Source organism: Aspergillus bombycis (assembly GCF_001792695.1).
Source record: "Aspergillus bombycis strain NRRL26010 chromosome Unknown contig00024, whole genome shotgun sequence".
NCBI classification, from domain to species: Eukaryota; Fungi; Ascomycota; class Eurotiomycetes; order Eurotiales; family Aspergillaceae; genus Aspergillus; species Aspergillus bombycis.
The window spans coordinates 1-17,163 of NW_019170026.1; the positions used below are offsets into that span (position 1 = coordinate 1).

The following is a 17,163-nucleotide window of genomic DNA, read 5'->3' on the forward strand; positions in this document are numbered from 1 at the left end:
TTTTTTCCCTGGGTAATTCCCCCCTAAACCCATTTCGAGGTCTCCTACAATCTTCCTCTCGTCACATGAGAAAATCCACCCACGGACCGGACGAAATGACATGGCATTGACTGATACAGAGGTACACTTAGGGTACTGTATGATGCCGACTGATAACGAAGCCGACCTACGGCTCTTCGCATGACTAAATCCCGCAAATCGACGAGATAAAGGAGGGTGCAGTAAACCTGTTCCTGGTCAATTAAGCTGTCACAGGTCGAGTAATTCTTTGGCGCGATCGAGGGAGCTATGCGCGCTGTAGTAGTCATCGGCATCCACGGTCCGAGGGATCGTTAGAGCTTGGATGTATACACGTATGGAGAGCAACATTTTTCTGGTCAGCTGGAGGTTAACTGGTGTTCTCCGTATTGGCTAACTTTGGTGTTCATGATCCTCGGAGAATATCCTTGGAGGTCAAGGGGTAAGTAAGTCATTGGTACTGATAGGAAAGGAGAATGACTCCGGCTGAATGCCATCAAATCAGTGGACTGACTATGAGTGGATATGCCTTCTGTCGCAAGGTATGCGGTACCTGAGTCAACCATTCAGTTCTAGTAAACAATAGAACCTTAAAACTGGGCAAAAGAGAATAAAAAAGGAATGTGAATACGGACGGAAGAAAATAGGCCAATGTAAGATTTTCGTTAATATAATTCAATGTAGGAGGAATTTGTCCCTACACTCATTCCGGTATGGTTGTACTCCGGAGTAGGTACACAGTATCTATTGAGGAAACGCTTCGGGCCTCTCTCCACGCCCTCGCACCCAAGGCACACGCACTTACACGTTCGCATCCGGAATACTCAAGCAATGTTTGCGTAGTAGGAGGTAGCCTCAGGCTTGCTGCACTCGGTAAGTGATGCTCAAAATCAGGATATGACAGTGTCCACTTCAGGGGCCGACCTGGCCAGACATTTCGATCTATTTTAACAGAAGGCCTTCAGGGTCGATCGACTTCATACCAGTGCTCAGTGCTCACAATAGCGCGTCGTGTCAACTGAATTGTCGGGTCGCGCATCTGGTGTTCAGCGGCTTCGATTGGACAGCAGTTTAGTTAGCGTTCTTAGTCACGACGTCGTTGGTCATTAATTACTTGCTTTCTTGGGTTTAGTTCGGCGACTGTACTTTTACTCACTCAATCTTGTCCTGGAACGGAGTCAGACTCGATCCGTGGACCAAAAGGACGCACTGCCGCCCCCAGTACGCTCAACTGACACCATCGCTCCCTCCCAAGTCCCTATTATTCATTCATTTCATTGTTATTGGGGAAAAGACCGTTCCGGACTTTGCAACGGGACGCTCATTTCTGGTTTCTTACAATCATTTCTCTGCCTATTCCTTATCAACCTCTTATTTATTTATTTTTTCCCTTTTCTTTTCCTTTCTTTTTTTGTTTTATTTTATAGTTTCCCTTATTACCTATTCAGAGCCCACCTGTAATTTCATTTCCCTCTTTAAATATATATGAATAAATATATTTATATCATTACTTTGAGCTTGTTCCTTCGGCGTGATTACCATCAGGTAACGGCAATACATAATATACTATCCCCCGTCATCGACTGTCCATAGGTACTGCCTGTACCACTGGAGAGAACTTGTTACCAGCTTTACTTACTGCCACCCCTCTCCGGCCTCCCCCCCAAAACCCAATCTAACTTTATCCTTCCCCCGAACTCTCTCACTTCTCTCCTGTCCTTTCATTGCTCCATCGCCCTTCTCCTCTTCCACCTTACTCTTTCTTCCCACACCCCCCTGATACGATTCTTTCTTCCCACCATCGCCTTCAACCATCCTTTCATCCTCTAGCCACTCCCTCTCGTTTCCCTTTCCTTCGCATTTGCTTCATCCGTCTATTCCCGTCGTGCGATCATTATTCGTCTCCTTGTCGGTTGATCGGCCCGTTGTCGCATCGCTTCTTTATTCAATATTCACGATCTGTTCGTCCTCGACTCGCCTTGGCGCATCCCAACGACGAATAAATGAATTGATTATTGTCACTGTCACTGTGGTTCACCTTTTCAGGTCAAATAAACTTATAATCTGTGACGCACTTCTCAGCAATAGGCACCTGTCATCTGTTGCCTCCCGTTGCCCACCTCCCCTTACCTGGAGAACCTAATCCTGCCTTCATTGCTCGTGGGATTTGTCGATCCATTTAACAACTAGGATCATCGATCCGCGAGGCATGAGTGGCAGTTCGAACCAGTCTACCCGTACGAGTCCTGGGTCCTTGAGTACCACTCATCGCACGCCGTCCGTGTCGTCGGGCGCGTCGCCTCCACATCAGTCGCTTCAATCCTCTCAGGCGCCTTTAACGGCCCAGAATGCGATGTCGACCGACGTGTACACTTCATCCACATCGCAGGCGTCAACATCACTAGGTCCAACCTTCACCTATCCATTCACACCCCTCGGTCCGCCGTCGGCCTTCGATAACATGCCTTCCGCCACCATGCGCCTAAGCGACGCTGATCGGTCGGCGCAGGGCCTTAACGGCTTCATTCGACCCGGAACGGGTGGCGCGATCCTAATGCGAAAACTTCCGAAGAGCACTAGTCTTGAGCTGTTGCGCAGCATGCTTCTATTTGCTAAAGATCTCGTGGATATTGAGTTTGAACAGAATAGCCCCCCCGAAGATAGCGGGTATGTGAGCGCAGTCGCACGATTTGGTACGGTCGCTGCAGCCGAGGAGGCGCGGGCTTTGCTCGATGGCAAGCCGAACTCCAATAATGATGCGAACATGATCGTGGAAATGTATAATAGTCCCATCGGCTCAGCTCTGGGGGGACCCAGGCGCAATACTATTGACCACACCGCGACGCGTAGCTTATTGGGGGGTGTTACGTCTAATGGACACTTGTCGCGGCATTCATCCCGTTTTAACGGTACTTTCCAGAGCCTGGAGAAGCTGACGGTGGCGAACGCATCCAACTCATCGGCCAGCGATGCCCTACCTCCTGAATCAAGTTCGCGCATCCATAGCCTTTTCTCGCCCCAGTCCCCGATCGGAAATGGTGTCCATGATCTACCACGCGTCAGTGGTAAGTCAATGATTGATCAGGACCTCGACGAAGATACGGGTGAGCTTCTCAAAGATCCCGTGGGCTATGCGGAGAATGGGCACTCCGGCTCTGTTTCCATCCCCCGTCGTTCCACCAATCCCCAGTTCCCCACGAATCAGTTTGCCAACTTGTCACTGGCGACCAATTTGTCCTCGCCACCGTTGCCAAATTACGCTCCTGGTGGCTCGGCCCATATGGGAATTCCTACTCCCTCGACCGCATATCCCCAGTCGATGACCAACAACATGGGTGCGAACCACGGGCTCCCCTACGGCAATCCACATACACCTCGTCATAGTTTGCCCGCCGCAAACCCGAATGACATGAACCCACCTTGCAACACTTTGTATGTGGGCAACCTGCCACCGGACGCGTCGGAAGAAGAGCTCAAAGCTCTTTTTATGAAGCAGCGTGGATACAAACGCCTTTGCTTCCGCAACAAGCAAAACGGACCCATGTGTTTCGTGGAGTTCGAGGATGTGGGCACAGCCGGCAAGTCCTTGAATGAACTGTATGGCTACAAACTTTCCAACAGCATCAAGACCGGTATCCGTCTTAGTTTCTCGAAGAACCCCCTGGGAGTTCGTTCCGGGCAGCCGGGTTCCATGAGTGCATCCAATAATATTGCATCGCAAGGTGCAGTTTCTGGAGGTAGCAGCCTTGGTGGCATGCACAACCATATGTTCTCCACTGTTAGCGGGCCTCCTCCGGGTCTTTCGGCCCCTCCAGGCCTAGTGTCACCACTGCAGCTGCGAAACAACGGAGCCGTGCATACTTCTGGCCATCCCCACGCGCCAGTACCAAACAATGGCTCCTTCCACCCAAATGCCGGCCTAGGAATTCGGACAAACCATATGAATTCCATGATGTCCCCTACCACTCCACTCTCTGGAGGGGTCCCTGGCGGTGGCTCAGGACCGAATATGGGAGGGTTTAATTCTTATTACCCCGACTACATGATGGGTCGGTAGAAAGATGCAGCATATCGTGGAGATAATGTCCGACATGTTTGATGACGATCACTGGGTTTCTGGCGCATTGGGGATTTGATTTGATTTTTCACGAGCTAGATTAGCATTTGGAGGCTCCCCTTCCTCCTGGGAGTAAGGAACATGGGACTCTTGCTTCTATAGCTTGCTTGCCGTTTTCGCTTCTTCCTCCCCCATCCTCCTTTCGTTTCCTTGAAATGTACTTGAACAACACAGGATTGTGGGTCTTCCATTCTTATTTTCTTTTGGGGGTGCATTATCGTCTTGACATCTGATTGATCTTCCTTTTTTCCTTTATACCTTTCTGACAAGTGGCTTCTTGTTTGTTTGTTATTCCCCTGTTGTTGTGTTTCGTACACATTCATACCCTGTGCTGTACTGCTATTTCTGAGTTATTGATAATAGTGTTGTTCGAGGAGTTGTCTCAAGACGAGCTTCGTCTGTGGTCAATCAGTGACATCGAGTTCGTGTCGCATTCATTCATCCGGCGTCACTGTTTGATTCAGAGGGGTTTAGCAATGCTTTTCTTTCTACATGGATGGGACCTTGTCACTTTGTCCCTTGGGTTTACAAGGAATACCATTCCCCCCTTCTCATTCTTACCTGCCTGCGTGAATGCCTGCTTGCTTGCTATGTCAAGGAAGCAAAGCTCTCCAATCTAAACCAAAACCAAAACAGAAACAAAAAAAAAAGAGCGGCATGATACTGGGTTTCAGCTTATTATTCCATCCCATGTTATGATAAAGGTCTGCGACGGTTACATGAAAACACCCATTGTGAGAGGCGTTCTTCACGGGCTATACACTGAGATACATTTCTGGGATCCTTTACGTCCGGCTTTGGCCAGTTGATTTGTAGCGGATTGCTCTTTGCTCTTTCTTTTACTTGCATTCTTGCGAGCAGCGTGGTGGCTTTTATTGTTAACTTAGGGAGCATATTCTGGGTTTTCTCATCCGGTTTTCTTCAACCCTTCATTTACACTGGCAGTTGGGTGGGGGGAAAGAGGCGTACCTATATCGATTTTTCATCTTCATTCCGCGGGAATTTGCTCTTCGTGTACTTGATACATTCAATGAACTTATAATTGCTATTGCCAACATGCCAATCAAGAATCATTACAATAATTTCGAGGGTGTAAGAACCATGGGCTCCACGAGCTAGCTACACGCATGTCCAAGATGAGTTAGGCTGGTTGGTACCTCTCACGTGACCACTCCGCGCAAAAAAGTTTCTTCCTCGCCCTCCGGTTGTTCTGTTGACATCTATCCTCTATACCACCCTCCCTCAACAGACATCAATTGGGCTAATCTACATTGATAGAAGCCCACTGTGTCCTGATACCCCTTTTGTTACTTAGCTAGTGTTGTAATATACCCCGTCGCCATGCCACCACGAGTACAGAATCAGCTCGTGACCAACTCTCTCCTCCCCTACCTTTCTTCCTCCACCTCTACCTCCACAATCTCCAAGATCCCTACCCAATGTTCTTCCTCATCAATTCCATCCACATCTCGGCGGACGTGCCGTCCCTTCTCTTCAACCGTGGCCTCTCAAACGAGACTGCGCAATGAGATGTTCACTTGGCTGAACGGTGAAGGCGTCGCTCTGAAAAACTACGTCCCCGGGTCAACCAACTATCTCACACAAATCAAGGAGAGAGATGAACAACCTACCGGACGGACCCGCCCGTTCCCATTAAACCAGAACTTTGTCAGCGAGACCATTTTGAGTGAGGAGCTAAGGAATGAGATCTACGACCGCGTCGTAAATCAGAAGAAGAGTGTCAGAGCTGTCAGTGTAGATCTGGGCGTCGACATGCGGAGAGTCGGTGCTGTTGTGAGGTTAGTTGAGTTGGAGAAACGTCAGAAACAACAGGTATGTGTTTCTCTCTGCCTTATTTCCCGCTTGCACCCTGCTCAGGGCCCTCCACCACAATGCAATGATGAGACAATTATAAAATCGATTAGTCTTTATGACCCGGTCTAATCGGCCGGGAATGGTTACAACGCCTAATATCTGATTGCATCCAATTCTCCTTGATTTATTCTACACATCAATTAGAGGACTGATTCATCGCTAACAATTTGAATCACAGGGTAAATCACTAGCCCTGCCATACGCTCGGGCTATCCATGAAATGGTACCCACAACGCCCCTATACGAAGACACTCGCGACAACCGCAACCGACCTCACGAGTCAATCAACGATCTTCCCGTCCACAAACTGACCGATCCCCAAATCTTCTATCCTGTATCCGAATCCCGCCAATTCAACCGTGTCGATGCTGGTCGTGTCTTCTCCGCCGCCCCAGCTCTCGAAAACAAGCAAGTCACTAACGACGCTATCGACCCGGCAGAAGCCATCAGCCGCATAACGCAAAACCCCTCCCATATTGAGAAGGTCGGAAAAGGCGAGGCCGAACAGCAAGTTCTCCAGCCCGCGGACGCCCGTATCCCGCACCCCCACCTTGTCGCGCACGAGCGCTTCCGCCAGTCTAAGCCAACCGAATACCGTGAGGTCTTCAAGGCATACAACGAACGTCTCCGCCAGGAGGAGACCGCAGAGAAGGAGCGCAAGCGCATTGCTAAGGAGCGCCAGGAACAGCAACAAACAAAGGTTCAGCCCGAGTCTTCACGCTTTGAATTCCGCTTCAAGGACGTCGTCGTAAGCAAGGAGACAACCGGCACAGATGGTCGTGGCTCTAAGGCCCCCGGTCTCAGATACGGTATCCCCAGCTACGAGCGGAAGAAGGGCCAAGTCAAGATCCCCACACGCGTGGAGGTCTAAACTCCAGATTATCACCGCTAGTCGGGATGTCTTCCCAGTCTCTGTCTCTATATCAATACCTCTTAGCTTTCTTACACTCTTGTATTTCTATGCTCCTCTGTACAGATATGGATGTGATGGGTCAGCGTTCACTTGTACTTATAATTGAATCAAATTAACGTCGTAAAGACCGAATACTGATCAATTTCCCCTGTATTGACTTTTTATATCTTGGTTAGAGCATAGTAAAATACAGCACCGCAGAATATAATTGTAATCCGACAACCTCTACGATACTGGTGGGTGCAGTAGCACACCTGCTTGAACAGTGTTAGCGCAACGATCTCAGACCGATGCAAGTTTACATTGAATCAGGACATCAACGCCTACATCACTTGTCAGGATATTAAACATCTTAATGGAGAAAGCGAACATAAAATCTCGATCGTATGCTTGAGCATGCCCCTGAAGGTAGATATATAAACATGAGAATAACCTGTAAAAAACCACGAAAGATGAAGAAGCCGCCCCCTTTAAACCAGCGAACAACAGTGCTATAGAAGGAATCAACAAGGGCTATGCTGGGTATCCATAGAAGCCTCAAATAGCGGAACAAGCTCACGCAACATCAACCATGCATGTATTGTGACAAAAAAGAGACCAGCTAACCGAGAGGGCCTAAAATCAAAACAAACGTGAATTCCTGCAACTTAGACGGCATCCGGAGCCGCGTCGTGGTGACTCGAAGTCTCCCCAACAGGCACAGTGGTCAACGGGCTCGCAGGAGAGTCAGGTGCTTCCCCTCCAGAAGAGTCTTCTGGCAAGAGATCCGACGGCTTGGGAAGATGCAAAAGCCGGGCTGCCGTATCTTGGAAAGAAGAATCTGGCAAGGCAGGAGAATATTTCTTGGTCACACGTCCATTTTCCAATTGTGCACGTGCAGGTGTCGCTGATGACTGGTTATCATTTGCATACCCTCGCCATTTGCGCCAGCCTTCAAAGTCAATCAGAGCCTGCATGCATCCCCATTCCGTCACCTTTTGCTCCAGCCATTCGAATCGCACAGGCTACCAATTTGTCAGCTTTGGTCATGCGCAAGATATTAACAATAAGACATACCTTAGTCAAGAAGTCATTGCAGCCTGCGGCTAATGCTTCATGTCGGTCACTTTGCAGACTGCTGGCAGTCAACGCGACAATGATGACAGGACTCTTGAACAGTGAAAGATCATGCAGTACATCCTCCTCTTTCAAAGAATCATGGGTTTCGGGGTCTATCTCCGGCGGGGTCATTGCGGTGGTACTCGCAGCACTTGACCGTCCGGATGCCGTCTTGGGGAAAACACCTATTCCGTTCAAACGCTCAAGCCGGCGAATTTCTTTCGTCGCATCTAAGCCGTTCATAACGGGCAATTGGATATCCATCAAAACAAGGTGAAAGCCGCCTTCTCGCCACCTCTTGACCGCTTCCTCACCATTTGCGGCGCATTTCCAACGCACGCTAAGACGCTTCATGAATGCCTCTAACAACCTCTGGTTAATAACGTTATCTTCAACGATGAGAACATTAATTGGTGGCACAGTGCCCTCGATGAGTCCTCCGAACGCTGCACTTAATGACTGCGCAGGGCTCTTTTTGGGTTTTGCCGACTGACGAGGGCGAGGTGACGCGCCGCGTGCAGGAGGGGTCATCGATTTATTCTGAGGCGATTCTGGAGGCGGGACAGGTGGCGTAGGGACTTGTGGAGCTGGCTGCGGAGGTATGGCAGTTTGTTGGGCTCCAGCATCTATAAGCAGTCAGTACGCATCTTTAAAATGGTCCCGAGCCGGTTAAAGTCGTCAAGATATCAGATCACTAACCCTTGGAGCTGGCCGATTGCCCTAATACAGTGGGCGAATTCGTAGTGTGTCGGGTAAGAGGAGGCCGGCGGGTATGGCGATTGCCCCGGCTACCTGGCGAAGGTAATGGCGGTGCCATCCCGGTCGTGAGGATACTTATTGAGGGGGCTGGATGAGCACTGGCACTGCCCGAAGAATTGGATGCATGGGCTGGCGGGGTCGGAATATTGGGATGGATCGGCATGAGAGGGAAATATTCGTTATGTTCGCCCGGCTCAGTTTGCTCATAGTAGATAGAATGACGCGGTGACGGTTTCGGCGTTCGTCGTGGCGGTATGTCGATAATCAGGGCCTCCTCTATCGTTTGGCCGCCTGGAAAATAAGAGTCCACCACTGTGACTAATGGCTCCTCTGGACTTAGCATCCGATCCGGGGTTGCCTGTTTGTTCGAGCCTTCTCGAGCAGCGATGCGAATGACGATATCGGGCGCGTCGAACGTCTTGCCCAGCGAGTTGGCGTATTTCATTATTACCTGATCGCGTAGCTCGTCGACAAGAGCATCATGTGCGGTCGGCACCAAAGTGGCCGAGCCCCCTGGCCGTCTAACCCAGATCTTGCGTTGTAGCATGCCAGCAGTACCGGTGGCAAGGCGGCCACTACTGTCGTTTTCTAGGGAGGTTCTCGGCTGCTCGAGTAGATCGCTAATCAAATGCTGGTGAGACGGGGCAAAAAGCGATTGACGACGTGAGCCGAGGCTAGGACGTTTTGGGATCGAAACGGTACTGGAGATAGGTGCTTGATTATAGGGTGCAGCGGAAGGATTCTCCGCAACAGCAGTCAGGGGTGTGGGTAACTGGGGCTCGCCGACCGTAGACCCTGTACGGTCCCGCCCTTGGTTGTACGCAGTCTGAGACGTTCCACTGCCCGAAGTCGGCAGAGGTGAGGTCGCTGTTGAAGCAAAAGGTAACTGTTGTAGTAGCTCGTTCGAGCCAAGTAACCGTGGGGGGGACTTTAGAAAGTCCGGGGGCAAGCTATGACGGTCGATTACAGCGCGGACACGATCAAGATTCGATTCGGATAATTGTCGCTCTTGTGATCCTAAGGTGGGAGTTAGGGGGTTTTGATTCAATGGTCCTGGAGCTCGGGTCTTCTTGCGTAGTCGTGATGGTTCTTCTTCCCGAGGAGATTGTGATTTCCCTACTGAGCCTTCGTCAACGGAACCGTAATACCGCCCCCGTTCTGCCGATGGACTCGCGGGGGGAACGGAGGTATCATCCGAGATTGAGCGCTGAGCAGTAGATAACGAGGAGACGGAATTACACGAACGGGGTTGAGCGAAACCCTTGTCGGACGTGAGGGGAGAGCGCAAAGGCACTGGCGATAAGGAGTTGGTGTTGGCGGTGCTGGAATTTGGCACGAGGAAAGGTTCCGCTCCAGTGGCCGCCTTGACAGTCGACGATCGCCGCAGCACTTTGGCTTTAAACTTGCTCCAGGAATTGGTCGTCGACATGGCTGAGCCTCACCCACGACAGCTTTTTTATAATCAGGGACCAGGAAAATATATCTCTTTTTTAAGAAAAATCAAGGGGGAAAAAAGTAACAAACAAAACAGGCAAGGAAGTAGAATGTAAAGGAGTGGATTAGATGAATGAGAGACTATACTGGCACTTCCATTATTCCTCTCGCTTGAAATGGTCAAGACGGCGAGAGACTTGGACCATCACCGGCACTGGCGACGACAACTATAACTGTGGCACACCGTGCGGTGATGGACGGGGTAAATGGAAGGGCAGCGCTCCTCATCTCTTGTATAGGAGAGGAACAGGAACGACCGCAAGTCGAACTATTTGATAAGACTTTCTTTCCACTGTTCCCCTCCGAGATGAGAAGGAGCGTGACTGCGGGGAAAGGGGGAAGTAAAGGAAGTAAAGGAAGCAAAAGAAGAAGAAAGCGAGTAAAAAAAGAAAAACGAGGGCTAAAGAGGGAACGGAGAGCGGTTGAGGGGAAGTTCAGTTATCGAACGACCCCGGTTGGAGTTGTTGTCTAGTTACTCAACAAGGCAATTGCTTCAGCAGTCACGGGGAATTCCTACCTTACCTAAAGTCCACCGGCGGGGGATCTTGACCCGTAGGATTCCCGCACTTTGTAGTATAATAATAGTAAATAGTAATAGTAATAATAGAATCGGATGATAATCGGAAGAGGGCGTAAATCCAGTCAATCTCTCCTGAAAACCCCAACGCTTGGGCCGCAAAGAGTCCCCGGCGAAGTGAGACTGGTCAATGAGAAGAGAAGCGATAGAAACCCGACAAGAGCAATGATTATTGGGAAAGAGATTTCGGCGGTCGTCGCCTCATTTCGATGGTGCATGCAGCGTTGACATGTCAGCGTTTTATGCATGTACAGTACCTAAGGGAACTAACTAGTTTAGAATCGCAGCTAGTCTCTGACACTATCTATATTAAGGCATGGAGGTTTCATGAAATCATTGGAAGAAGCGCACGGACTCCTCGTAGAATTCCAATTGATCGATAAGATGGTACTGAACCATTGCAATTACATTCCGTTTGTTCTCGTGGCTCGATAGAAGAATGCGCATTCAGGTATGTCGGTTCAGAGGAATTGCATTTATACTTCCATAAAATTGCTAGAGCTACGGATAAGGTTCTGGTCGATCCAGACCTATCCTATCACATGTCCAATATATACTTTACCGGGTCCTGATGGAAGATGCAGGAAGGACTCAGACTTCGCAACCAAGTCGAGACAGGTTAACCACAAGAGAGACCAACGACTAAGGACCTCCCAATCTACCACTAATGAATTATCAGGTTGGTTCCTCACAGAACTAAAGGTCAATCGCCTTACAACGATTCCGGGCAAGGTGAATCCCAAGACGATATAGCATTGCGGCATGATCAGCAAGTAAGCTTTTCAATTCCAAGATGTCGACTCGAGCGAAGCTTTGGAAATACAAATACTCGATATTTGGCGCATGTGGCAACTACTGACACAGGATGAAAAGATGGTCGGAATTAAGTACTATAACCTGGATGGCATGCTTCATGGTATGAGGCACCAACGCCTTTTCTTTTCTGCGCCATGCCTCGCTTGCGCCGGTCGACATTGTGTTATACTACAACCAGATGGGATCCTCGCTACGCTCAGAAGTGACGGAAGCTACACTCGCTTTATTGCCTAGAGCTGGAACAAAGCCTTGATTTCATACTTTCAAGAAAAGCTTAACCATTCCAGTTCAACATGAGATAAAAATTGAAGCATGTAATGAGTAATGTCCGGAACATGACAGCTGAAACTTATAGAGCATGATATATCAGCGCGCAGGTGCCCGCTCAAAGAAGCTCAGGCAAAGAGATCGATAACCGAACATGCGCTTTACAAAACGAAAAGGAAGCAAGGACCAAGGAATGTTGAAACAAGCAAGAAAATGCCATCAAGACGTAACGTGACTTCGCAAACCAGACTCGCGCCGAGTGATACTACTCGAAGGGTATCAAAGATAATTTTTCTCGCAACAAAATGGCGAGGACCATGAAAAAACCAAAAAGGGAAGAAAGAAAGCGTTACACAGAGAAGCTCCATCCGGATCACAACAAGATCAAATAATTTGATGGAGCAATGCCTGTGTCTCCATTGGATTTCCTGGCCTGCCACCACCTGCCGCTAACATCGGATACTTCCAATATCTCATGTTTGGTAAAGCTGATCTCATTGGCGTCTTCTGGGTTGGCATCATACGAATAGATTGCCTTTGCCCGGTACGGATATTCGGTGGGTTGAGGAACCTCGTTCTCGTTGCCATTGGCAGGCAAGTTGGCGTTCGAAGGATTGCCAAATCGAGGTTGCGATGAGCTGCGGTTTTCCGAACCGGGGGCGCCGCCTGGGTAGCCCGATACGGGCGATGACGTCTCAAAACCATTGAGCTGTGCCGATGTATACATTTGAGGCGCCTGGCTGGAAGTAGTCTCAGGTCGGTTTCCGAAGGCCGTAGACATAGGTCTGCCGTTGCCATATGCTCCGGGGTGTTCCTTTTGGAGAGCGAACGAGTCAATGAATCCACGATGCGAGGCTTGCGGCGTCGATCCGAAATAAAATATCCAGATAACCTATTGAACTCGTGAGTTATATTCGATGCCTTGGAAGCGGAATGAGACTCACTATCACCATAGACATGAGGATAAATCCGGCACCTGCAGCTTGCGATGCAGAATCGCTGCGATAGACCAACGAATTCACACCAAGTGTCGTGATTACCATACCAGCGGAAAGATACCCCACAATCTGTTGCTGATCAGCTTTGGCTCATGTGCATAAAGGGCACCAGGAAAACCATACAGCTACACCGTAGACAGAACCGGTATCCGTACCAAACACGAATGTCATCCCAAGAATAATACAAAGCGAATAAGCGACTCCCCACCATGAATAGGTGGGATAGCCACGGGCATTAATAGCCGAGACAATCGACGATATGAATGCAATGACCCATGCCAGCTACAAACGAGACCCCATTAGCATCAATCACCAAGACTGGACCACCCCGCTGCCTAAGACACATACTATCGAAATGGAGATCGTTGCAAGCGCGAACGGGTCGCCGAGGATATTGCTTGGACGGAATCTCGCCATTCTTCGAGGACTTTCTTTATAAGGGCTCGGCTTATGTAGAGATGAGGAATGCGTGGAGTAAGCCACCATGAATGTGGTAAGGGAAGGACGAAACAGAATATATAGGACGTTCGAGATTGGTTCTTTGCCGTCGGTATAAGTGACCGAAGAGGTATATCACGTCTGTGAATGGCGGTGACTTTATAATCACTCCTTTGCGTTCTTCAAACAAGATCAAATGACTGAGCAAGGTTCCCCGGAAATATCAGTTGCTGTTTCTGATAATATATGGCATTTATCGATCAAGTCAGCGTGCTACTATCAAGCGGTTAGTTTCGTTGTGTAGTTCTAGACGCGAAGGACAGAGAACATGTAGATCAATTGGCGGTTGATCGAAAACATCGTGAATGATAACAACACGAACCAGTGACTCGTGTTTAAAAAAAAATTGAATAAAAGAAAATAGAAGAACAGAGGCGGTCAGTCAGCGCAAGTGCATGATCGTACCTTAGAGGTAAAGCAAGAATATTGACAAGGAGGTTGGTCAAGGTAAAGTTAAAAAATAAAAAATAAAAAATGTCAAGAAGCACTATATTCTGAGACAGCAATCAAGAGACCAAAGAGCGTGTCCCTTGAGAGGTTGGTTGAGGGAAGTTTAGAAACAAGAATGCCCCTTGCAGGCAACAAATAAACAACAGCGCCTGGCTGGAGGAAGGAAAGATCAAGATGAAACGTTAGAAGGGATGACAGCAAAAGAGAGGGGGGAAGAGTGGAAACGAGTGAAAAGTCGATCACGTAAAAGCGACTGATGGGTGAAGGAGTGATAGAAAAGTAACAAAGATGGGGAAAATGAAGTGCAAAATGTTGAACAAGTCGAATACTTCGTCCAGTCGGGAAAAGGAGAGAAGATGGGACGGGAGGGGAAAGAGAATGTGGACTGGACACTGAGGCAGCAAGGCAGAGATACTACGACACTAGAGTACCACTTGGCAGGTTTCACACCCACTGGTGTTGGAGCGTCCACGCGAACCCCGTTTCCACAAACACACGGACTCCACTTGATTGGTTGCTGTTCCTGGTTTGGCCCCTGGCCTGAAAGATCGAGAACGCATAGCGACTGGTCCTCGCCCGAACTAAGTTTCTGTCGTTACTATTCTTATGCGGATTATGAACACTAGAAGGCCATGACACAGTTATGGATTTTTTTGGGGTTTTTTTTTCCCTTTTAATTCTGACAATTACGCATGTCTATTTTATGTTAGTTAACTATTATTTTCTTGGTAACACATAGCCAAAGGATTCTATTCCTTCGTAGCCTATCATCCTATCCCCACAATGACTCTCATTGTCACAATTCCCCATTGACTGAACTCTCGGAATGACAATTAAATGGCGCTGCCTATCATTATTATGACTAAACCCATGGCACTCAAAGATCGAAATGAGATCTTGATTTAAAACTGCCTGAATGGATCCCTCTTCTCCGCTTGCGATGGGCGACACGCAACTCGGTCTTTGCTTTAATTACTGTTAGTGCAGATAGTGGGTTCCTCTCATTAAATTCTGGCCAGGGCTGAGGCTGAGATGTGGCATGAGTGGCTTGACGGCATCATAAAAGAGTAAAGGATCAACATGGTGTCCAACTTTCATATCCACGAATGGATCCTGATTTATGGAACGTTGCTTGTAGTCTGCATGAGTAGGTTTTGGGAAATCCTTCAGTTTTCCATTACCATACTCACCACACTAAAAGTGCTAATTAATGGGATCCTTTTCTACTCCGGAGTACACTCGGGATCCGAATTAAAAAAGAGAAAAAATAGGAAAAAAGGCAAAAACAACAAAGTAGGGCTATTCACATGAAGAAGGCCACTATATTCCCGAGTCCATAGTAATTCTGTTAATATTAAGCATTTTTCTTAGAATTAAGATGCCTGAAAATCAAAATGCCGAGAAACCCTTTATTACTTTCTAGCCATTGATTTTCCCTTCTTTCCAGCAACGGACCAGTTATCAAGCAACGCCCCAAAAAATATAATCCATGCAGTCGCAGTTGTACACTCGAGAATAACCTATTTTCTTCTGTCTGAACCTAGACCCATCCATGCCGTGGATCCAAAGACCCTATTGCAACTCCTGGTCCGATAGGCAATACTTGCAGACCTCATGTGCAGATAAACTGGTCGGTTTAATTAACAATTATGCACAACGCTAATTAGCCAAGAGATGGGGAAATTGCAGCCGAGGCGAGGTATAGAATTCACATTCCCATCTATATCCATTACCCACCTTATAACGGTAATTTCGGCAAGATCCCAACTTCTCGGAGCCCCGGAAACATGCAAGGGTCCATATGATGGCCATGGGCTTCCTATGTGCCTTGCACCGTCATCTTATAGCTCCGAAAATCGTGCATGCTGATCGTGCGTATGAGGAGAAAAATAGGCGGCCATGCACGATCCCCCCTGTCTTGTTTCGTCGTGAGTCAACATCAGTCCTGAACAATTCTTTCCGACCGGTCTAGTTTTGCCATCTGCAATGGGTGTTTGTACCTTGCGCTTTCTGCAGGGGCTGTGGCCCTCTTCTAGACCGGGACAGCTTTTGTTCATAATCTTGGTCACGATATGCACATAGTCATAGTTTCGTTCCTTCTAATATCCCGGAGATTACGTGAGAACCCGCAACAGTAAAGGAGGCGCTGCGCCGAATCAATGTACGAAAAATGTAAACTATGAGGTATCATAAGTCGTAATGCACAAGACTGAAACGTCATCAAGACGCTCAAAGCTCTTTCGCCCTCCGCTCCCTCACCACTTCCTCCCTTTTTACTTCCCGCTCAACATCTTCAAGGCGCCCTTCCCATTCCGCCCAGCATTCGCCACCCCCAACCAAAGCAATTTCATACCACCGTTGTAAAGCTCGTGCTGTCCGTACACGTAGTTCTGAGATCTGCTTCGCCTGTTCCTCCTGCACCTGCGCCAATTGGTCCAATCGCGGCTGAAGCTGGATGAGGGAGGCCGATGTCTGCGTATCCGGAATCGGGAGATCGTTTAATGATGTGAGTCGCGAGGCGGTCTCTGGAAATGCAGAAGCATACGATAACACTATTGAGGCGAGGTTCTTGGTTGAAAGGTTTTCCGGGAATGTTTGCGGTGGTGTAGGGCGAAAGAGATCGGGGAAGCGGTCATCTAGAACAGTATATTAGTGTGTGTACGATCATAGTAGGATGAGTTCCCGTACGGAGAAGAAGCACATCCCGCACTGCGGGGATATTTCGACTAAGTCTCTCAAGCTCTCGCTCTAAGCTGAGAAGACGGCGCGAGACACTGTCATCCAAAGAAGCTGGTTTCGCGGGTGCAGTGGGAACACCCGTCCAATTTGCGTCGCCCGTGAGAAGGTAGGTGAGTTGCCGGAGGCGTGACTCGAGCAATTCAATCGTCGCCCCGGCTACTGCCTCATTTTCGAGACCCATTGTATATATGTAGTGGTAATGTATGGAAACCGAGCTTCATTATTCAATAAGCCTATGTTGGGGTTAGGATGCAAACATGACATACAAACATACCGAATAGGGGGCCATGTGGGTATGTTGTTGCACCGTTGATCAACGGTCGCTGTGGATTGATTTATGTAGGCAATCTCATGGGCATGAGAATACCGTCAAACCTATTGTATCCCGCTGGTATGCTGCACCTTAACACAAGTGGAAATATAATGATGGTTTACAATTTAGCTGGTGTACTTGAGTACTGTACTTGGTATATTGCAAGATATGTATCCTTAATACCTCGTATGTATTAATCCCAACATATAGACACTGGAGATGCATAGCAGC

At 48.5% G+C, this 17,163-nt stretch overlaps 5 protein-coding genes across 5 annotated transcripts; 2 read left to right on the top strand and 3 right to left on the bottom strand.

Moving 5' to 3' along the window:
• Window positions 1-2,227: 2,227 nt before the first annotated feature.
• Window positions 2,228-4,075, top strand: ABOM_003756 (RNA-binding protein; the record flags this gene model as incomplete). The annotated part of the gene is made up of 1 exon (XM_022530886.1): window positions 2,228-4,075. The coding sequence occupies one exon, from the start codon at window positions 2,228-2,230 to the stop codon at window positions 4,073-4,075; it is 1,848 nt and encodes a 615-aa protein (XP_022391027.1).
• Window positions 4,076-5,476: 1,401 nt separating this feature from the next.
• On the top strand, window positions 5,477-6,881 carry ABOM_003757 (mitochondrial 37S ribosomal protein mS45; the record flags this gene model as incomplete). The annotated part of the gene is made up of 2 exons (XM_022530887.1): window positions 5,477-5,968; window positions 6,189-6,881. 2 exons carry the CDS (start codon window positions 5,477-5,479, stop codon window positions 6,879-6,881), a joined length of 1,185 nt encoding a protein of 394 aa, XP_022391028.1.
• Window positions 6,882-7,570: 689 nt separating this feature from the next.
• Window positions 7,571-10,209, bottom strand: ABOM_003758 (response regulator; the record flags this gene model as incomplete). The annotated part of the gene is made up of 3 exons (XM_022530888.1): window positions 7,571-7,927; window positions 7,980-8,647; window positions 8,721-10,209. The coding sequence occupies 3 exons, from the start codon at window positions 10,207-10,209 to the stop codon at window positions 7,571-7,573; spliced, it is 2,514 nt and encodes an 837-aa protein (XP_022391025.1).
• A 2,098-nt stretch (window positions 10,210-12,307) lies between these two features.
• Window positions 12,308-13,418, bottom strand: sho1 (osmosensor SHO1; the record flags this gene model as incomplete). The annotated part of the gene is made up of 4 exons (XM_022530889.1): window positions 12,308-12,826; window positions 12,879-13,001; window positions 13,056-13,214; window positions 13,281-13,418. 4 exons carry the CDS (start codon window positions 13,416-13,418, stop codon window positions 12,308-12,310), a joined length of 939 nt encoding a protein of 312 aa, XP_022391026.1.
• A 2,691-nt stretch (window positions 13,419-16,109) lies between these two features.
• On the bottom strand, window positions 16,110-16,800 carry ABOM_003760 (putative nuclear distribution protein RO10; the record flags this gene model as incomplete). Its single annotated transcript, XM_022530890.1, has 2 exons — window positions 16,110-16,516; window positions 16,569-16,800. The coding sequence occupies 2 exons, from the start codon at window positions 16,798-16,800 to the stop codon at window positions 16,110-16,112; spliced, it is 639 nt and encodes a 212-aa protein (XP_022391073.1).
• Between the last annotated feature and the right edge of the window lie 363 nt (window positions 16,801-17,163).